The 22,978-nt window shown below is 37.7% G+C and overlaps 1 protein-coding gene across 1 annotated transcript in view; it reads left to right on the top strand.

Moving 5' to 3' along the window:
* Positions 1 to 339: 339 nt before the first annotated feature.
* Positions 340 to 22,978, top strand: part of WDR41 (WD repeat domain 41) — a 28,803-nt gene continuing 6,164 nt past the window's right edge. The window contains exons 1-11 of the mRNA XM_058865238.1: positions 340 to 452; positions 4,891 to 5,006; positions 7,837 to 7,885; positions 9,683 to 9,814; positions 10,182 to 10,244; positions 10,698 to 10,809; positions 12,183 to 12,245; positions 13,996 to 14,106; positions 15,382 to 15,566; positions 18,409 to 18,530; positions 19,524 to 19,612. Of these exons, the coding sequence (XP_058721221.1) occupies positions 402 to 452; positions 4,891 to 5,006; positions 7,837 to 7,885; positions 9,683 to 9,814; positions 10,182 to 10,244; positions 10,698 to 10,809; positions 12,183 to 12,245; positions 13,996 to 14,106; positions 15,382 to 15,566; positions 18,409 to 18,530; positions 19,524 to 19,612 (1,093 nt within the window). The 5' untranslated portion in view covers positions 340 to 401. The remainder of the gene's footprint in view (positions 453 to 4,890; positions 5,007 to 7,836; positions 7,886 to 9,682; positions 9,815 to 10,181; positions 10,245 to 10,697; positions 10,810 to 12,182; positions 12,246 to 13,995; positions 14,107 to 15,381; positions 15,567 to 18,408; positions 18,531 to 19,523; positions 19,613 to 22,978) is intronic.

Genomic DNA, 22,978 nt, shown 5'->3' with positions numbered 1-22,978 from the left:
GATACTTAGAAAATATTTTGGTGCGTATTCTACTTCAAGAAACAATTGAAGACCGTCACAATAAAACGACAATTACATAATTGTAATGCGGTAATATGCAATACGGTAATATAGTAAAAGGTATAAAGGGTAGTAAAGTATAGTAAAGTTTAAAGGGTAAATGACATAAATCTTCTGTGACATCGGAAGACAGCGAGGTCAAAGGCCAGTAAATATTTCACTTGCCCGCCGTACGAAGCCCCGCAGTAACACCCGCAACGCCCCTCATGGCGCACCCGCTCGGCGATCGACTGCTCCGGCCGCGCCCGGCCCCGCGCGCCGGTGGGCGGGTCTCCGCGCGGAGCTCGATTGAGCAGCCTGTCCCTCAGCGCTGCTGTTCCCCGGTCCCGGGCCGGCTTCCGATGCTACGCTGGCTGATCGGCGGCGGCCGGGAGCCGCAGGGCTTGGCGGAGGTGAGGTGGCTTCCTGGGGATACTTAGGCTTGGGGCGGGTGCCATGAGGTCGGGATGCGCTGGGCCGTGGCCTTTCCCGCTTGGTAGGTCTGGGCCCCGGAATGGCCGTGGTCCGGGCCGGGTCTCGGCCTGCGAGGCAGGCGGACTGGTAGAACGGGTTACGGGCGTCCTCGAAGAGAAACAGGGACGGTGAGAAAGCACAGAGGCGAAGCTTAAGGACGGTGTCCAGGCCTGGGCATTTCAGTTCAAGGAGGACATTGAGGTGCTGGAGCGTGCCGAGAGAAGGACAACGGAGGTAGTGCAGGGTTTGGGCTACAAGTTTTGGGTGGAGTAGCTGAGGGAGCTCGGGTGGTTTTATTTTGGGGAAAAGGAGGTTCAGGGGAGATCTTAGCACTCTCTCCAACTGCCTGAAAGGAGGGTATATCCCTGGGGGTTGCTCTCTTCACCCAGGCAACCAGTGACAGGACGAGGACACAGTCTCAAGCTGCACCAGGAGAAATTCAGGCTGAGCATCAGAAATAATTTCTTCTAAAGCGTGGTTAGATATTGGAATGGAGCGCTTAGAATGGTAGTGGAATCACTATCCGTCGAGGTGTTTATGGACTGGACATGGCACTCAGTGCCGTGGTCTAATTGACAAGGTGGTGTTTGTCATAGGTTGGGCTAGGCTGGGCTCGATCTCAGACGTCTTTCCTAACCTAATTGATTCTGTGAACAGCAGAACGACCTAGCTAAGATCCTGCTCGGTGGGTGTTACGGTATGTAGTTTACATGCAGTTCTTGCAGCTCCTGCCTTCAGGACTCTTAGGTCGATGATGTAAGTTATAGGCAGTAAGTTATTTGTGTCACTGTAGTTTGTAGTAGCTTTCCAGCATTTCTTCTTATTTCCTCATCCATGAAATATGTTTTAGGAGTGCATTTTGTTATGGAGTAGCACTGACATCCTTGCTGCTACTCAGATTAAGAGTAATGTTACTGAATTAGAGGGACACATGCTTCTAAGAGTCTGCTGAAGTTCTCAGCATGGATTTAACAAGAGTTAATTAAAAGTATTGCTGCGCTCCACACACTTAGTGCTTTTATAATCTAGGCAAGTATGCGGAAATAATTATTTTTCAGCGTCTGTTCGTGAGCAAGTTATGCCAATATCAATGTTTACTTTAAAGGTCAGTACTTAATTTGGGTCCCAGGTTGGAATGATGGTGTGTGGGAATACCTCTAACTTTTGTCATCAGTCAAAGTGCCAGTTGGATTGCTGTCATATTTCCAGGTTTGTGTGTAGTTGATTTTAGAAGGAGGATAGGAAATATGGTGCAGTTTTCTAAGATGTGCTAGAAAACTGCCTAGTTCTGTGCCCCTCTCCAAAATTTAGACTCTGGCTTTGGTTTATTTAGTATGATTTAATAAACCATGAGCATGAATCAAGGTGTGGCCTGCTTCTTCCCTTCTGCCACTCATACCTTGGTTAAATCCAATCCACAGGGCTTTTGTTCTCATTGTTTTCTTCTCACAGAGCTGTGGAATGACAGTAATAATTTTGCTTCTCAGTTGAAAATCTGAAGAACAGGTATTGCTGAGGGTTAGTTCCTAGACCTTTTTTTTGCCCTGCATGATTTAGTACTGTTTCATCTAATAATCTTCATCACCATTTGTTCTTAATAGGTAGGAAAGCCTACAGCAGCCCACACAGCAGTGTGTGGGTTGTGGACCCATAGTGTTTGTTTCCTGTGCTGTGACTTCAGACAGCTGTGGTAGAGTGGCATTGCACTGGGTGGATAGAGGAAACCTGGCAAAGCTGTACTGAGTTTGTGAAATAGAAGTTTCTTCTTACTCTTTGTTTTTTTTAATGTGGAATTGGAAGTAACTTAGACTTAAGCTCCTGCATCTCTTGGTTGATGGCCAACCATGGTGTTCATTTTGGGGTGGCTGTGATAGTGGGAGCACTTAAGTGCAGGAGCATCATGGTCTGTGGGAGCTAATCTGTCATGCTCCATGATCCATAGATCAGTATTCCTCTGTACTCTCGTATCCATGTTTTTCATTAATTGCTTTTGAAAATCCCACTTTTTGAATGCTTCACATGACGGAGGTTATACGAATTTTTGAGGTGGTGATGAACCTTTTGGGTTTTTTTTCTGATTACTTGTGTTTTTTACAAGTCATGCATAAAAACATGTGTATTGGGAATAGATTCCCTTAACATAACCATCCAGCTTTTATGGGCAAAACTTGATGTTGCTACAGGAGAGTCCAGTTAGTAGTTTGTATAAAAACAATTGATTTCTTCAGAGAAAGAATACTCATATAGCCCAACACTTGTGTAAATATTAATGAAGATCTAAAGAGAGCATAACTTGTTGTGTGAAATTTCTGGGGGAAAAGTTGTTATTTTGTTCTCATCTCTAAGTACCTTATCAGCACGGTACCTTTCAGTATTCACAGGCATTGTTAGAATTAAGATTAGACTTGTTGTTCAAAAGAAATAGCACCATCTTGTATTGAATAGGAAGTGACATCAGACTGTGGAATTCAGTTGTTAATGATACAAATTCTGAGTTTTTCAGAATGGTGTTAAAATTGTTTTCTGAATATATGTTTTCTGACTGCAGTCAGAAATAATAAGACTATAAAACTTGGATTTCTTTCAAGCTGTCCATGTGAAGGGCTGTCTGAGGGACTGCAAGAATGCAGTCCACACTGACAAAGTAACAAGTGAAAAGGGACAAAATGAGTGTTGAGAGAACAGGTACAGGAGGTATATGTCATTTCACCTTACAGAGTCTCTCTTGGAATTTTTGCTCCTTATATTCTCAGCCTTAACATGGCTTGAACTTTTGTGGAAAAACCTATGCAGAATGGGATCTTACAGCACACACGTGATAAATGGGATATCTCTCAGGAACATAAATCTGTGCTGGTGCATCCTGATGCAGAATTGGTGTTGATGCTAACATGTAATTTTCCCAAATGCTTCAGAGTCCTTTGGGCCTGCCATGAAAGTAAGGATAAGTCTAATATACTGAGATTTCCTTAGGAGTTCTAGAACTGTCATTTTTTTTAAGGAGTGTTTTGATTAGCTTTTGATGGGTGAACTCCCAATTTTTTAAATTTGTTATTATAGCCATAATATATATAAATAGCCATATATATAAATGCAGATTCTACTTGCATTATTTTAAAGGGGAACTGCTGTTCTCATGTGATTGCATAAAATGAGGAACAGTTGCTTCATGAAATGCATCAGGTAGCACAAAACAAAGATAAAATCACAAGAGCTTAATTTAAAAATTAAGAACTCTTAATTTTTAAAATAACCACAGGTTTCTTTCCATCTGTGTTTACTAACTATGTCTTCTTAGTTTCTGAAGAATGTTATCATAGTACCAATATCAGAGAAATGGAAAATTTCTATTTTTCCTGCAAGAAAAGGTTCACGTTTCTGAGGATAACATGTTTGTCTTTCATGTGGTATTACCTGTCATGTGTACTGGATGTTGTACAGTGTTCTATAGTTGCTGTTTTTACAATGTACGTTCTGTTGAAGTTCTCGAAGAACAGTCTTGGAAATAGTATGATGTTGACTGTTGTGTAAAATGAATATAGAGGGGAGAGAGTGCTGTCACTGAGTAACTACTGAGCTGCTTAAATGCTTTTTTTTTAAAAAAATAATGTCTGACCACAGGTTGTTCCAGAATGTTTAAAACCTTAATTACAAAAAAGTTGTCTTGAAATAAAATTATGATTGAGATTGGCAGAACTATTCTGCCTTGAAAATGCAGTTCTATGCAGTATTTTATGGACCCTGCCTAGTGATCAGCTTGCTCCAAGTGATTGATTGTTCTTTTAATTAATAGTCTAGTTGGGGGTAATTGCAGATGCTGTTCTATAAAATGATTAATCATTCTCTGTTTTTTTAAGCGGTTTGCTTTGGTATTTTGTGAACAGAGTACCAACGGGTGATTTATATATTATGGAGCAGGACAGCATTTGTTCTTATTTCTTTTAAATATGTTGTCTTTATATAGGATTTTAAAATTGAACAGTGGATGAAAGTTATGAGAGGTTCACAGCCATCTTGTAAGAGGTGTAATTTAATGAAAAACTGAATGTACGGTGAATTGAGTCATGAGGCTGGCTTCACATGACAGCTTATAACTGAACTGGGTTTTCATCTCACTGTATTAGTGATTAAATCTGTACAAAATGTTTTTGTTGAACAGAAAATGCTATATCATAATTTCAAATACATGCTATAGAAATCCATTATTTACGTGAAATAACAGGAAATTATATTTTATAATTATTTTCATTAAGGCAAAATGGTATTTCAGAAACTTCACACATGGGTCTGTATGTAGGTTGTTAGACATTACAAAGACCTGATGAAAGTAATTTTGATAGTGCAAAATAAATTTACTTCATTTCTTATGAATTTTAGAAGTCCTCTGTACAGACAATTGGTGAAGAACAAATACAGAATCCTTACACGGAGCTCCTTGTGTTGAAAGGCCATCAAGATATAGTACGATTTCTAGTGCAAATAGATGATTGCAGGTATGAAATGCCATTTCAAATTGTTTCACAATGTCCTTGGCAATATGTTTGTAAAAATGTAGTAACGTTTTAATCCTGTCTTTTTACTTTTGCGGGGTGAAGGCAGGAGAAACTGCTTTTAAGGCAAAGCATGAATACTCACGTTTCTTGCTATGTTCGTGTATCTTTTGGCTTCTAAGTCCTACTTTAATGAGAAAATAATGGTGATAATGTTATGTTTCTTAGTACAGATTAATTTGTTTGTAAGAATTGCCTCTAGCTAATTCAGCTGTTCTTTATCAGTCTGTTCCTGGTCTGAGTGTTGCCTTCTGTACATGCATAGATTCTCACAGGATAATATGGAGTACTGTCTGCTGCTGTTCTTACAAGATGTGTGTGTTCTATATTTCTGAATTGAGGATAGTTTTTTTACCTTCTGGTTCTACGAAAGATTACAGATGTGCTGTAGCAATTGGACATGCCATCTTCAACGAGTGTTGCTTTTCTGATCTTTTATTGCACTTTCTTTTGATACTGTAGTGCTAAATTCACTTGAGCTTTGATTAATGCAATTTTTTTAACTTTCCAAGTTTTAAAATTTTTGGCTACTTTATTCAGAATGACTACTTAGCAAAAGTAACCATATGTATAACCTCTGCATTACATCTCTTCCAGTTTGATCTGATTCAACTTGCTATACTTCTTTGAAACCGATAGTTCCTTTGTTTGTCTCCTTCAGGTTACAGCTGTATGCACCTTTTTGTATGTTCCTGACAATCTCTATCTGTAACTTCTGAAGACTGAGTTATTTATCTTCTGAGGACAGTTATGTAATAACTGGAGAACTGGTTAAGAGGATAAAGTGATTGTATTTACCTTTGTCACTTAGGAAGTGTGACTGAGAGAATGAATTGCAATAGTTGTACATTACAACCAATTTTCTGTTCCAGTTTTCTCTAAATTAGCCTTGCATGTTCTTTAACTTAACATAATTCTACAAGAGAATAAATAATTTTCTGTCTTAAAAGTAAGGTGTGAATTCTTCATACAGTCATAAAATGTAGTGACTGTTGACTGATGTGGAGAATTAAATAGAAAATGTTTAGTGTCTAAGAATGTAAGTAATAGGCAAGAATAGCTCTGTTAAGGAGCTATAGTAATTTATGTCTTTTATGAATTAGGCACAGAAGGAAAATTCCAATATATTCATCAATACATGGCATGAAGTTAACATAGGCAAGAGTTTGTTTTATACCTCGCAGTGTACAGCAGGTGTTTTGTGAAGGGAGGTTTGTCTCCCTCCCAATGCACATTGATTGGAAAGGACCATACTAGTGGTCTCTTCCAGTTCACAAATGCCCACAGAATCTTATTTTCTAGTGTTATATATATCTATACGTATACATAAATAAAATTTCACAGAAGACTCCATGGAGGATTTTTAGCTTGCCAGTTTTTATTTTTAATATCATAAATACATATATATGTCAGGAAAGTTGCATGCATTATCATAACACTTATTTTTCTATGTAGTAGTCCACCAGAAGATTCATATAAAAATGGAAGAATCTTGTATGGTTTTTCAATCCTTTTTTTCCTACATGAGTTATTAAAATAATAATTTTAATACTTTATCAAAGTATGTTTTTCTCAAATGTATACTGAATACGTGTAATTCATTATTGTAGTAGCACCACAGTATTCTTAGTTTGCATATACTGTCTTATACAAAGGGGTCTTTTACCATTTTGGGCTGTTATTTGGTAGCAGGTAAATTACTAAAGCTAAAATCATGATAATCATTGTAAAACTAAAGCCTTAGCAACGATGTTTAAGATAGGTTATCATATAGTGTATGGATGACAAGTAAATTGTAGCTGGTTAGTATTACAAGAGTTTGAGGAGTTTAAAAAAGTTGTTTCAATTGTTACTGGACAGTAATTCTAATTTTTTTTTTTATCAAGAATATTCTATTTTCTATAATGTTAAACCCATGATAATATTTTTCACTTTATTCTTTTCATAAGATTAGTATTGTTATACAGCTTCTGAAATGTTTTTATTTAGTTTCTGCAGCTATTCCATTGTGTGCTTTTTGTCAACTATTGTAAGCCAAGTTTCACGCTTCAGGTCTTTAGATAATATCATCTTAGTGAGAATTTTACAGAAGGATTTTCTTGTTTTCTCAGTGGCTCAGCTAAAACCAGTGAGTGGAAAATTTTCTCAGATTGGTTTTTTGAAGATACTAAATAAATCCTCTATGAATGTAACAGAAAGCTGGTTGCTTCTTTTGTTTTTTTTTCTCTTCTTTGCTCTTGTACTTTTTGAACATAGAGTAAGGTTCATATTGATTGGAATATCACTAAAGAAGGCTAAGCCTAAGCAAGAGTCTTCCAAAAACTGGACTGAGATGAAATTGCAAGTAATACTCCAGCATTTGACACATTAAATTAAACAGGGTTCATAACACGTTTTAAGAATAGATTTTTTTGTTGATCATTTGACCATTCCTTGCTCCTTCAGGAAGCAGACAAGGTTATAGATGATGGTGATCATGACTGGAAAAGACTGAGGTAACCCATGAAGACATGCTTTTTATAACACTGTTGGAATTCTTAAGTCTTGTTCTTATGTTAAGTATATGTTGAGAATCACCTATTTAAATATACTAATTCAGTTTAGAAACTGTAATTAGGATTTACAAATACATGCTTATTCTTTAGAGTCAGAATCTGATATATCTTGTAAGCATTTTTTCTTCCATAAGTATTTACTGCTTTTCCATTACATTACACTAGAATGAAGTTTTCAGTTTGTTACAGTTTTTTGTTTTGTTTGTTTTTTTTCCCAGGTTTGCATCTGCAGGAGATGATGGAATCATATTTCTGTGGAATGCTCAGGTTAGCTGTCTTTTTTAGGGGTGGCTTGTGTGCTTTGGTGAGGGTAGAAGTTGAAGAGATGAGGTAGAAATGTCTAGGAGCAAAAAAGCAGAATAAATAAGAATTGTTGCAGAGCTACTGTTTGAAAATGTAAAAGTGGAAGGAGTCTGTTAAATCTTAGCTTACGAAGGAGAGTTAGGAAAGTAGAAGTTGGATGAATCCAAGGGAAGGGTAAGTTTTGGAAGTTAAATGTTATGGGATGACACATGATGACATGATGACATGACTTTTTTTTAGAAAAATCATGGTGTTAAAAGCAGAAGTGTGTATGATGTTATGGCTTTAATTACTCTTTGAAAGTATGTTTTGGGTTTGCTCTAAATGCTGAAATGCTGACTATTAACTCAAATACGTAATGAGATCCCAAACCTCGCAGGATTTTTATATACACTTAAGATTTAAGTACATTTCAATCACTGTATTAGTAATATCTCTTTAGTATGACTATTAATGGAGGGCTATCACAAAACTATATTGGAAAGATACCAAAATCAGTAGAAGTTAAACATATAATGCCATGCAGGAACAGGCCTTTAATTGCTTGCTGTGATAAAAATCTCCTTACAACTTTTGAAAACCTTACCTTAAGATGTTAATTTTACCGTACAAATAGTGCTCTCTAAGTGTGACACCTGCTGTTTTGCTCTTCTAATGTTTCTCCATATCATTGACAAAACCATAGAGAACTGATGAGCATAATAAGAAGTTTGAAGGGGAGACCTACTGTACCATTTATGGTGTATCAAACATTCAATTGAGGAAGAAAAAATCCCAGACTTTAAATTTTCTTTAAAATCTTCTGAAAAATTTATGTGACATTTATAATAGTGTAATTTTAAAATACAGAAGGAGAGACTTGAAACTTTTCTTTCGAACACCTTCTGTTAGTGCTTTGCTGGTTTTGAAGGTTTTTTATAGTTTCATAATTCTGTAATTTGGAGAAGTAAAGGGATTTGAATATTTAGACCCACATGTGTGAATATATATGCCCAGTGTTCTGAGCAGTTCGTGAACATAAAATTTTGGATATCATTTGGATACCCAGCTTTATGAACTGAGTTCCATTTTCTACTTCTGTAGGACTTCTATTGTTCTTTTTAAAGCAAATATTTGTACTTTTAATTTTAAACATTAACCCACATATGTCAAGAAGTTTGCAGTTAAAATTACCCTGTATTTTAGTTGCATGTTTAAAATGCCAGTTTGCTTTTGCATGTTTATTTGTAGGGTTTTGCCATTTAACTAAAATATTAGTAGAAGCAGCTGTAGTTATCTAAAGCACCAGTTTAAATCTATAGATAATGTCCATCCTAAATAAATCTGGCTGGAGTTTGGCCATAGATATAGGTCAGTCTTTTCCAATAATTAAAATTAAAAAAAATATACATTTTCAAGTAAGGATTTATCAATAAAGCTAAATTGCTGTAGTATTTAAGAAGGGTGAATAGCCAATATTTTCTTTAAAATTAAATGAATTAAGTACGGAGTTTTGTTCTTAAGGGCTTTTAGACATTTTTTTACTTAGAGAGTAACTTGTGTTATGTACCACTTCTTTAAATTTAACTCATAGTATGTTATTTAATTTAAGATCTTGAACAGCACTGAAGGTAGAAAGTAGTAAATCATTAAATTACTTCTGGAAAGGAGATTTTAGACTCAAGAAGTTCTTGCTTTAAAAAGTCATTTGATACCTATATTTTGTGTTACAGTAGGCATTTTCCTATTTTAAACCTTATTTTCCCTGTTTTTGTTTTTCAGACTGGAGAAAAACTTAATGAACTTCATGGGCACACACACAAAATTACAGCTATAGCACCATTTTCTTCATCAGATGTTACTGAAGAAAAAAATGATTTGATTATAACAGCATCAGCTGATAGAACAGTTATTGTATCCTTTGATCTGAGCAGAATTTAAAGTTCTACTGGCTTTTTGTAGTTTTTACTTTTGAAGGTAGCACTGACGCAGGTTGCAGCCCATCTCAAAACTTAATGGCTACCAATACCCACTAGGTGTAATTGGATTACACAGGGGTTTCACTATTTATTGTTCACATGTAGATACAATTCTTGCCACAAAAATGAATCCATAACGGGCCTTTATGAATATATCATTTAGGCCAAATATTGAAAAGACTGTCAGGGTTTAAGATACCAAATTTCTGCAGCTCTTTCCTAATCTTTCATTTAGTTACCAGCATAGCACTTACATTTATGATTCATAGAAACTTTTCTGTTTCCTTAATGAATAAAGACAGGTTTGGGACTGCACTAGTGGCAGACAGATTCAGAAAGTGTCATGTTTCCATTCTACTGTAAAGGTACTGAGGAAACCCTGTGAATGTCTCTTGTTTTGTTTTATACATTAAGTTATTATGTCTGGCTTATGGGTCATGTGTGCAAGTGTCTTAGAATGAACAGCATTGCTTTATTTAAGAATAGGTACATAATGAATGGCTCAGAAGTGGGCACAATTCTTAATTTGTTTTTGAAACTCTTTAATATCTCAATTTTGTTTTTCAAAGGATGTAGAACAAAGGTAATGGTATGACTTGGTTTTATTACTGTGTTGGAAAAGGCGACCTACAACATATAAAGTTTTTGATGAAAAATTTAACGTATTAGTGTGCAATTAAATATGTATTTCTCAGAGACTTTGATACTGTATTTCACAGTAGTTACAGATTTATCTAACTAAAGCTCTTGATCATTTCACTGAGAAATTCCCTGAAGAACTTTTGCAGGAGACATATATCTGATTTTTTTTTCTGCAGTGTTTGACAGTTCTTCAAAGACTGAATGTATGGTTGTCTGGAGGGAGTGATCTGTGTGTTTGGAACCGAAAATTAGATCTCTTGTGTAAGACCAGTCATCTTACTGATGCAGGTAAAAATGGAAATGACTCATTATAGGTGTTAAAGTGCAAGTAAAATGGATCTCTATAATGATGCAAAACCAACTTGGCAAATTCAGTTTAGTTCTAATGATAACATTATGTATTAGACCAACTCTTTATTTTTTTAAATGTCAGATTTAATAGTTTCTGAACTAAGACTGCTTTTAATGTTCTGTGCTGTGTGAATTTTGGAATATCTCAGATCTCAGTAACTGTACATTATCTCTGACTACAGGGCTAGAGCTCACATGCTGATTTATGTGTTTGCTGTAACACGTACCAGGTCCTTTGACTGGCTTTTTGTGTGATTGAGTGGGAGTTCTATTATATTTCTAAGTGAAGCTTTGTAATAGTAGAGCAGTAAAGATTACTTTTTGTTGTTAAGAATCAGTACTTCTGATGTAGAAAATGCATGTTTTGATAAGAGTATAATAAACTTAATCAGAAATCAATGTCAGTCATGCTTTTCTATTAATAAACTTCTATATTATCTGTCCATGTGAAGAAAATTGTTGCATGTAATTGCTGTATGTTACAAAGATGCTTACAAAGCTATGAATTACATTCGAAAGTGGAACCAATATTGGCCTTGTTTTTGTCACAGAATAGAGTAGTGGTAGGCAAAGCCTTCTGAATGCTTGAGGATATTAATACTTCTTTTGGTTCAGTAGGAAATATCATGCTAAATACCTGTTGGACCATGGTGCTTAAAATGAAGTGCTACTGAAACTTTGGTACAAGGAGTCAATGGAATGTGTGGCATAGGCCCTCTCTTCCTAATCTCTGACTTTGTGGAGAAAGAGATTGCTTATTCCTTGGGTAATTTTCCTCTAGTGATACTTTGGCACAGGGTGGGGCAGTTCTGTGCAGGATGAAGACACATTGACAGCAAGCTGGGTATTTTATCATGTGTTTTATTCTTCCTCATCTTGCTTTGCACATTATTTTAGAATTGTGCATACTTGAGGTAGTATGACTTTCTAATGATTTTGGTACTGCTTGTATTCAGAGTCACAATAATTGTCATGGTGTTTTTAATATGGTCCAGCATTATGACATAAATATCTTAATTGTATTTAAAAAAAAAAAATATAAAGAAAATAAAAAGATCATTTACTTTCAGCTTTGCCACAAGTTTGATGTTCAGTATTCTGCTTGATTCAGGACCAAAACTCCTGGCCTTACCTCTGTTTGAGATAATCTGTGAATTTCTGGTGCCTTTTAATTTTCTCTTCAGGCAATATACTTTCGTTTTGATAAGTGGAAAGAAGATTGTTAAGAACTTTATTAATAAGGAATTAGCAGTTTGTTGTGTTTTATTGTGATCTATTAATGTCCCTTTCTCCCTTATTTTTTTCCAAAGGCATCAGTGCTTTGGTTGAATTGCCCAAATACTGTGTTGCAGCAGCAGTTGGCAAAGAGCTAAGTGAGTATCTTGCGTTTTCCAGTGCTCATGCTCTTCCATAACAGCTGCTTATCAGAGATATGTGTGAACAGCACTCTGGAATTGTATAGGAAAAATGAATGGTATTAGGCCATGATCAGCAACATTTTTTCTTTTACAATCGACAGAGAGGAGACAATACTGATTTTATTCAAGAATTTTTTAGAGATATGCATGACATGCAAAACAAAACTTTTCTGTATTTAGAATCATAGAATCACTAAAATTGGAAGCAACCTCTAAGATCGTTGAGTCTAAGCTTTGACCAATCACCTCTGTGCCAACTAGACCATAGAACTGAGTACCATATCCACTCATTTCTTGAACATGTTCAGGGATTCTGACTCTTCCACATCCCTGGGCAACCCATTCCAAAGCCCAGCTAGCCTTTCTGTGAAGAAATTCTTTCTGATGTCCAGCCAAGACCTCCCCTTGGAATAGCTTGAGGCCACTTGCTTTTTCCTGTGGCTTGTGGCCTGTCAGAAGAGACCAGTGCCCACTTTGCCACAACCTCCTCTTAGGTAGTTGTAGGAAGTGATGAAGTCTCTCTTTACTCAGTGCTAAACAACCCAAGCTCTCTTCTCATAAGACTTGTGCCCCAGACCCTTCACCAACTCTGTTGGTGGTCTCTGGACACACTCCAGCACCTGAATATCTTCCTTGTTAAGAGAGATGCAGAACTGAACACAGAACTTGAGGTGTGGCCTCAAATGGCTGTTGCGGCCTCACCAGTGTGAAGTACAGGGGGACAATCCCTGCTCTGGTTCTGCTAGCCACATTATTGCTGGTACAGGCCAGGATGCCACTGGCCTTCTTGGACCCCTGGGCACCCATTGGCTCTTGTTGGTCAAGCAGGACCTGTCTTTCTTAACCCCATGCTGTCTGGGCTGATTTCCTGGTTGTTCTGTGTGGTCACTCTCAAGATAATTTGTTATATCATTTTACCTGGCACTGGGGTTAGGCTGACAGGTCTGTAATTCCCTCAGTCCTTCCTACAACCACTCGCGTAGATGGGCATCACATTGGCCACTGGGACCTCCCTGGCTTACAAGGACTGATGGTAAATGACAGAGATTAGCTTGGTGAGCTCCTTGGTCAACTTCCTCAGTGTTACTGCTGCTGTCCAGATCTGATTGTGGCAATTTACATTTGTTCTTCTGGAGAGGGTCTGGAACTGCTTACCTGAGCTGTCAGATACTCAGATTCTCTAGAGCCTTCTTGTCCCAGGGTCTGAAATATGAGGTATTGATGGTCTCTTACTATCCAAAGCTATAATGAGTAGCTTTTGTAGTACTCTTGAGATAGAAATTCCAAGATTGATGAAAACAAAGTCTTAATTTCTGACAATACTTATTTCCTTACTAGAGGATATTGTATTTTTTTCAATATTGTTTCAGATACATGAGTCCTCAAGAAACATGTTTCACTTTTAGTAATTTTTCCATAAAGGTGTCTGATACTTTTCACTTCTGGTGTTGACCAGTTCTCTGACTTTCAGAATTACTAGGCGGAAGTGTTTTATTCTGTATTTGCTGTGGTTAAGATGCCTAACTGGTAACACTGAAATAACTGCTTCCTGTTTTTTGATGTTATGAGTGATCATAAGTGGGTCTTGTATGGTCTCACTTACAATGTTTAATTTGTGTGTCTGAAAAATGTTGTTTTATTTAAACATAGTTCCATCTTATTCCAAATGAAAAGGCTTGTTTAGGCAATTTTTCTATCTTTGCAGTAATTTTTAAGTTGAGTGCTTCTAACAATGGGTCTGAAAGCTGGAATATCCTTGAAGTAAAGCGCCTTGTTGACCATCACGATAATATTTCATCTTTAGTCAGTGTCAATGGTAAGAGTAATTTTATAATGTTACTGGTTTTGTTAGTTACCAGTAGGATGTTTCATCTATAGAGTTTTTATTTGAACCAAAGTTTTAACTGGAAACATATTAACTAGTAGATGTACCTTTTTTGTAGCTGCAAAGGTAGTGATAGGACAAAATATAATTCCTTTGTTCATGGATTAACAATGAAATTAAACCAGGCAATATAGAAGAGTAATATAGAAGAGTCAATGTCATTGATGGAAATGGAAGTCTGGGTCTTTCTGTTGGGAAAGTTAAATATGCTCTTTTTTTTGTCTTGTTCCTTCTTAGTCTTAAAATGGAATATGCAATGCCATGTCCCTTGCAGTTGTAGGCCTAAGGTAACTGAAGGTTCTGAGTGTGCAGATGTGAGCCTGCATATAGATCCATTATAGAGATACGAAGCTGATACTATCTATGCTGCTCATTAGAGTAATACTGAACTAATACCTGAAATTCTGTCTACTTTGCTGCAAGTATCAGCAAGTCTTTTTTTTTTTTTTACTGAGCATCCTCACAGACCAGGAATAGGTATTACTGTCAGGATAGAGTGTATTTATCTGTGGGTGTATCTATGTCTGCCTGGTTCACATAAAGATGCTGTGTTACAGAGGTAACAAGAGGCTGAAAAAAAGAAAGTTTGCATTCTATGGTACATGTTTCTGAGCTAAAGTGTTGCCATTATTTTCTCCTTTTTGCTTATGAAATCAAAACAATATTTGGCTTAAAAAGACAAGATCCTACCTGAATTAAATACTGTTGTAGAAGTTCCTTTCCATGTGTAATAAACAAATTCAAAATGAGCAGGTACTTTAATATTGCCATTAACTCATTAATTCCATTTGTGATCAGAATTTCTATTTATGGCAAAGACATGCTTTATTGTGTCTGGGGGATGACTGTACCCTTGCTTCTCCAAGGAGTAGAAGGGCTTTGTATGTAGAAATGAAGTTCAAATATTTGTACACACTTCTGGTGGTGTTCCTTACCTTTGCAACTGTATACTGTGCACTGTGGGCAGTGAATGTTCTACTTCGTAGTTATAAATTTACAGGAGAGCTCCTCTGAGCTATACTAGGTAATTAGATGAGTATTTACTCAGAGAGAGAGGTTTATGTCCAGTCAGTTATGTACTGGACATTTTACATAGCCTTACATATAAATGGGCTGTCTTCCCTTTCTAGGGTTGTAACTTCTGTGTAAAATTATTTTTTTTTAATATCATGTGATTTCTATGTATGATTTTTTTTTTTCCTTCAGATTTGACTTTTGTGACAGGTTCTCACATAGGTGAGTTAATAGTTTGGGATGCACTTGACTGGACAAAGCAGGCATCTGAGTGCAACTTCTGGGACTCCTCTGTCCATCCAGATGTACAGCCAGAAATAAAGTTATCCCAAAGCCCACATGAAACTTCAGTTCAACACTTAACATCTGATGAGGAGGTAAAAAGCTTCAGAGTAAATTACTTTAAGTAAGCTAGGATGATCTTACCACAGAAGACCTTGAGTGGTTCCTATTTTCAGTTTCCTTGTTTTAATGAGAGGCTTCATTAAATATGCACTGCTATTTTATATGGTCAACAGTTTTTATAAAATATATTGGCATTGACCTATATGAAGGGTTTAATATGTTGATGGTATGGAAACTAATTGAATGGAGTGTCACAACAGCATTTCTTTTTGACCAACAAAAATTTATTATTTGTTTACAATACCACTAGAGAAAAATAAATATGGGTGCATGTTTTGATGGCACGCATCTTTTGTATTCCAGTTTTTGGAAATACAGTTTTCCCAATAATGCACCTGTTTGAGCAGTTACAGCTGAGATAACTGTAAGACTACTGTGGGGTACTATTTAAGAGCAGGCATATGTCTATTCTTAATAGTAAATCAGTATTGCTGTTTCTGTTCAGGTAGATTATACAGAATTGTATACTCAAATATGTTTCCAAAATCCTGGCTACTATTGCCATGCTTTAGAGATAAGTTCTTGGTCAGAATACTCAGTTAGAACTCAGTTATTGTACAGCAAACACTAAAAATACTCAGGTGGATATTTAATTTTGTGAAATGTTACCAACTGTTAGTCACAAAATAAAAGATCTTTCATTGTTGGGGTACAGTGGGATTTAGTTTGAGGCATGCTGGTCAGTTATTGGGAGTGATTAAGGAAGAGATTCTTGGAAATGGATTCAGATATGTAAGCTGTAACAAAATAATGGCTGTGGAAAAGCCTGAATATAGGGTAAGGACCAAATAGTTGCCTGATGCATTTGCATCTTTCTGAATAGAACTTTTCCTAAAACCCTGGAGAGAGAGAGAAATATTATGGGATATGGAGGGGTGCTCAAAAAGATGTGGTTGTCTTTAAAGGTGGGATTTTCAGTGGTTTTGTTGTCAGTGTTTATTTCTACAATGAGCCAAAAGTGAATTTTGTTTAGGATAAGTTCTGTAATTTGGCTTCAAAACACTTCCATTCCATGCTTGAAAACTACGTACGATGTGTTTTAAGGAAGTAGAAAAGAATTTGGGAGAGTCAGAGATTGTCAAAACATTCAGTATGGAATCTGGGGGTGCTGAAGGCTTTCTTCCATTCATGGAACTGAACTAAATTAATTGCTATGGTTTTTTTTGGTTTTTTTTCGTTGTGAGAGTTTTGAATGATGGGAAAAAAAGGTGGTTCTAGTGTTATATACCAAAATAGATGGTGCTTTTAAGGTAGTGCTGTCTGTTTTGTAAAGCTCCTGCTTAGAAGGTGGTGCAGAAATGTATTGGTATAACGTATTATTTTGTTACCTGCTACCTGAAAGCAGAACACCGTTCTTCATGTTAAAAAAAATAGTGGAAAATATATGTTTCCTCTGTTTTCCAGACTTGGTAGTTAGGTAGTTGGAGAAGATACGCTTGTCTAGTTTGACACTGAGCTTATAAGCAAAACATGATTCAGAAACAAATGGGATGATAAAGGTTTTCAAAACTAGGAAACAGTGCTAAGGAGTGCATCCGCTGTCCTGGTATGTGTGTGTTTAGCTTGCCTTTTAATAGAGGTGTACCATTTATGCTTCATGTGTTTTATTTTCTTGGATTTTGAGATGACCAGGATTTTGCCAGGGCTTGTGAAAAAAGAAAAGTGCTCCATGAAGAGCGTGTTTTGCAGAGCTGTAAGACTGTATGGCTTAAGGTGGAAGAGTTATGTGTAAGGCCACTGAATTTGAACCTTATGCGGAACTAGGATAATGGGCTCAGTGGTTTGGTTTTTTGTCTTGATTTGGAAATGGCGCTATGAGAAATCTGTTCAGTGTTTCCACAGCAGTTTCACATAAGAAAAAGAAAAGAATAAAAACCTGGGCAAAGAGTTCTGTACAATGTCAAAACGTTGTTGAATATATAGAGGAAATTTTAGTCAAAGACCCTAGGTTACAAGTTGTACAAAATGTTGACAAGACATGTAGTGTGAATTGTATATGAGATGTTAATGTTTGGGTTGTGTAAAAGAAAGCAGGCTGTTCAGGGAAGTGTTCCAGCACACTGTCATCTGAACAAGGTATATTAAAAAACTGCAAGTATATGCTGAATGGAAACATTTTGCAGTCTTGTGGTACTGAATATTAATGATGTGTACTTACACAGGATTGTATACTTGTTCTCTTAAAGTTCATCGCAAGTCATGAAGCAGTCCAGGTCCAAAGATCTCTAAACTATTTCTGGAGCCTTAGGGTCATGATGATTATGAGATGGAATGCCTACACTCTTTTGAAGAAGATTGAATGCAAAATGCAGTATTGTGTAATACTTTACTATGAGAGAGTTCCTTTTCTGTATTCAGTAGAGCCCAAATCCTTTAGCAAGGCCTCTTTATCCATCTGTCTCCTCAGTTAAATTTCAAAAAAAATCAAGAATGCTGAACAGTTTCTTGTATTCTCAGTGTTTCTTGATGAAAGAAGAGTTTTTCAAAACATGGGACATTATTTTACTTTAAGAACATAAGCATTTAATTACAGAAATGTCTTGATTTGTTGGTATCTTTAGTTTCTGCTTAGACTCTGAGGTACAGGATAAAAATACAGACATTAAATTACTGCTTAGAGTATAGAATTATGTCCCATATTTACTTTAAAAAATCCATCTCTTTTTATAATTTGCTAATTTCATATGTTTGGGATAAAGTAGTAACATGAGTGCAGAAACAAGCTAGGTCATAGTATCGCTGGAAATCCATTTTATGCAAGGTGATCCTTCAGTATCTGTTTCTGTAAGTTGTTCTATTGAATTTTCTTTCCAGTGTGTGTTTGCTGCTGTTGGCAAAGGCATATACGTATATAATCTTCAAATGAAGCGTGTGATTGCCTGCCAGAGAACTGCTCACGACTCCTCTGTGCTGCACATTGAGAAGCTTCCAAACAGGTACAAAACATAGTGCATTTTGTTAATGTAATAAAGAAAAGCAAAACTTGGAAGGGTGACTAGAGACAGACTGCAAAGCTACATTGGCTTTCTAGGGCAGGGACTTGATCTTCAATTTGAGCTGCTTTTGTTAGGTAGAGCTTGTTAATATGATTTTGGAACATTTATCACTGTAATTCAGTGGGAAAACCTGTATTCCAGTATGACTGGTACACAGGCTGAAAAGAGCTATTTTCAAAATGATGCAGCACTGATGAAGCACTTTTGTCTGTAGTGTGAAAACATAGCTTAATGGTATTTTACTTCTAGAAAGCCAAGGCATTACAGCATATTCAGAATATATTTTTCACTACATATTTTGTAACTTGAAATGTTCTAACAAAAATTAATAACTTGTAGTTTTTGTTTGTTAGAAATTTAGTTTGTCAGAATTTCTAGCTGGAACTTGTTTTGACAGCCAACTTGGACAAGTTGCTGCATATATATATATATGCTAATAGCAGTGTTAGATCCCATTATATTCTTGTTCAGTGGCGCAAAGTCTGCCAGAAGATAAAAACTGAGGCCTTGGTCTTGTAAATGTGTGTGTTCTAAGCTGTTCTAAATGTGTCATGAAACAGAGTACCTTTCCTTTCATTATTTTTCTGTAAGAAAAAATAGTGTTTTGCTTAATGAAAGTAAACTTATAGAAACCAACTAATGGAACTGTGTTTGCAGAGTCTAGACTGGTTATGTTTTGGTTAACATAGTGGTATGCTTTTAGTATGGGGTTTAAAAGGTTTATTTTTTCCACTTATTCTACAAGTCTATTATAGTTTGTTCTGCTAATGAATTTTGTTTTCTGTGGAACATCTCCACACCCTGCTACATTTAACAGTTCTAGTAAACTTGTGTGGAACCTGAAGCACTTACTGTCTCTTTCGTAGAAGCATCACAAGGTGATTTGCACAGGTAAGTATCCATGCTAGTGCTGCTTATCAACTGTTTTTACAGGCAGCTGATCTCCTGTTCAGAAGATGGCAGTGTGCGCATTTGGGAACTCAGAGAAAAGCAGCAGCTGCCAGCTGAACCAGTTTCAACAGGTTTGCTAATAGTGGGGGCTGAAAGGAACATTTGAAAACCCAATATTCACCATACAGAAATAGAGAAGCTTTCAGGCTTTGTAAAGAGAGACACTTGTGTTTAACCAACTGATCTCAGGTGTAGGAGGAAAACTGAAGAGAACATGGGTGTACAAGTCCTCCAGGATCTGATATGGGATGGTAGGAGGTCCAGCTGAAACAATTCTGTTTCATAGCCATAAAGCTTACTTGGACTTCACTGTTGTATGAGCTGGTTAAAAGAAATGACCTGACAAACCTTCATCCTTTCCTCCTTGTACCAAACAGTACTGAACTCTAGTACCATACAAGAGTGAATAGTTGCAGGACTTTGTGATGAAACCTTGCAGATAAGCAGCTGGCACCAAAAAGAAAGTGTTTTCCATGTCTCCTCTTTGAACTTGCAGTGATATTGGGACTTAGTTTGAAGCTGTATCCAAACTCACATACTGCACTGCAGTCCTCAGAGCTAGTTGCTAGTGTTACAGGAAGCATTTTCCCCAAGTACAGATATTCACAGAGTCACAGAATGGATAAGGTTGGAAGGTACTACAGTTGGTCATGTGGTCCAGCCTCCCTGCTCAAACAGGTTGATCCTGGAGCACATGGCACAGGATTGTGTCCAGATGGTTCTAGAGTATTCCCAGTGAGGGAGACTCCAGAACCTCTGGGCAACGTGTTCTGGTGCTCACTTACCCACACACTAAAGAAGTTTTCCTCTTATTCAGGTGTAACTTCTTGTGCATCACTGTCTGTACATTACCTCTTGTCCTACTACTCAGCACCTCTGAGAAGAGCCTGGTCCATTATCTTGTACCCTCCCTTCAGATACTGATAGACATTGATGAGGTCCCCTCTCAAGGCTGATCAGGCCCAGTTTCCTCAGCCTATCCAGATGCTCCAGTCCTCTCATCATTTTTGGAGCCTTCTGCTTGACCTGCTTGCTTGTCCTGAGGAGTCCAGAACTGGACATAGCACTCCTGGGGAGACCTTGCAAGGTTTGAGTACAGGGGCAGGATGACCTTCCATGACCTGCTGGCAATGCTCTTCCTAATGTCCCCCCAGGATCCCATTGGCCTTCTTGGCTACCAGGACACTGCTGTCTACCAGGACCCCCAGGTCCTTCTCCTCCAAGCTGCATCTCAGCAGGTCAGCCCCAGGTGCCTGAGGTTGTTCCTCCCCAGGTGCAGGACCCTACATTTGCCTTTGCTGAATATCAGAATATGCTGAATATGGTTCTTCTCTGCCCATCTTTCCAAACTGCTGAGGTCCTTCTGAAGGGCTGCACAGCACTCCAGGGTGTTGGCCATTCCTCCCAGCTCTGTGTTCTTAGTCTGAGAGTTTGCTGAGGAGGCACATTCCATCTTTTACAAGTCAAGGATGAACAAGTTAAACAGTTCTGGGCCCGGTATTGAACCTTGGGGGACACTGCCAGTGACAGACTTCCAACTGTGCCACTGATTTTGACCCTCTGGGATGTGTTGTTCAGGCAGTTCTTGATGTTCTTCACCTCACTGTCCACTCATCCAGCCCACATCCCTGAGTTTGTCTATGAGGATGTTGTGAGAGACAGTTGAAATTCCTGCTGAAGTCAAGTAGACAATATCCACTATTTTCCCCTCATCCATTCAAGTAGTTGTTTCATTGTAGAAGACAATTAGGTTGGTTAAACATGACTTACCTTTATTGAACCCATGCTGCCTATTCCTGATGATCATCTTGTCATCCACATGGATAGAGATGGTCTCCAGAATGAGGTGCTCCATCACTTTCCCAGGGATTGAGGTGAGGCTGACTGGCTGCTAGTTTGCTGGGTCTTCTTTCTTGCCTCTTTTGAACATCAGGGTGATGTTTGCTTTCTTCCAGTCCTCAGCATCTCTCCCTATCTCCATGACCTTTTAAAGATGATCATGAGTGGCCTAATAGTGGTGTCCACCAGCTCTCTGAGCACTTGTGGATGCATCCACTCAGGGCCCATGGACTTGTGAATGTCAGGGTAGCCTAGATGGCTTCTAATCTAATCCTCCTTGACCAAGGGAAAGTCTTCCTTCCACCATTCCTTTACCCTGGGCTCCTGGATCAGAGAATACTGGGGGCTGGTCTTGTCAGTGGAGACTGAAGCAAAGTACAGTACCTGACTTCTCTGCATTCTGGTCTACCAGGGTCTCTCCTTCCATTTAGTAACAGGCCCACATTAGCCTTAGTTTTCCTTTTGTTCTTGATGTATGCCCTTCTTACTGTCTTTGACATCCTTAGCCAGTTTTAATTCCAGATGGAATTAAAACAATTAAAACTTGCCTCATTTTTCCTTACTCTGACAGCCTCTCTATGTTCATTTCAAGTGGCCTGACCTGCTTCCATCTCCTGTGTATTTCCTGCTTATGCCTGAGAAATGACAGTTCCATTGTAGTACTTGCTACTCTTTTTGAGCAATTTCCCCTGCACACTGGCGGTTGTGGTCTGCAACAGGTGCTCTGGACAATACAATTGCTATCAAGGACTGGAAACAGCAACAGTTGCTGTTGTTGCTCTTCTGTACAAATCCTTTTATTCAAGGTGTGAATAATTTTCTTGATGTAGCTTGTCTACCTGGCTGTTCATCTCTTGTTGGTAACTTTTGAAAATACATTTTTGCTGCCTGGGTTGATTTAGAAGCACTTTTTCAGGATCTTCTGTCTTCAGCATTGCTGGTGACAGGCTGATCTACACAGTGACAAGTGGTATTTGGTTTCACATTAGAAGTTTGGAAAGAACCTTAGGGAGATACTGCTGTTGATTTGCGCTATTTTTATTCTAGGGATCCCATGAGAAGTTGTTCATCTCACCATCTATCTGCCTTGCACTGTGACCACAGTTTAGCACAATTCTAGTTTTATGCGCTGATAGGGCTGAGGGAAGGATTTGGTTTTACAACCTTCTTACTTGTGTTAGTACCATTACACAGTTCTGGGGGCTGTGGCTGTGTACTTTCGTGCAGTCTAAAGGGAACATATGGAATACTATCTTTGCACTCCACATTGGCTGATAGTTTTAAACCTGAAGGAAGGAGGCAGTGAGCCAGCACTTAAATGCTGTAGTGCAGAACATACAGAGGAGAGATCGGTGCCTCATTTCTGTGCTCTTTGTACAAGTAACAATTTAGGAGGGCAGAGAAAAGATAAACATCACTTTTTACACCTACCTTTGCTGTTCAGTTCATTCTTTCAGCAAGTCTTTGTATTTGTTCCTAAATCTGTGTATTGTGTCACCCAGATGTGTAATTCAGAATGTTTTCTAATTTACGTTAAGTGGGACAAGTAGCTATGTTTCCTTCTTCCCTCCAGATGAATAATCCAGATGCTAAAGGGC

This window comes from Poecile atricapillus, chromosome Z, assembly GCF_030490865.1.
Source record: "Poecile atricapillus isolate bPoeAtr1 chromosome Z, bPoeAtr1.hap1, whole genome shotgun sequence".
Classification (NCBI taxonomy): Eukaryota; Metazoa; Chordata; class Aves; order Passeriformes; family Paridae; genus Poecile; species Poecile atricapillus.
The sequence above is the reverse complement of the archived record's forward strand: the minus strand, read 5'-3'. Positions and strand labels throughout refer to the sequence as shown.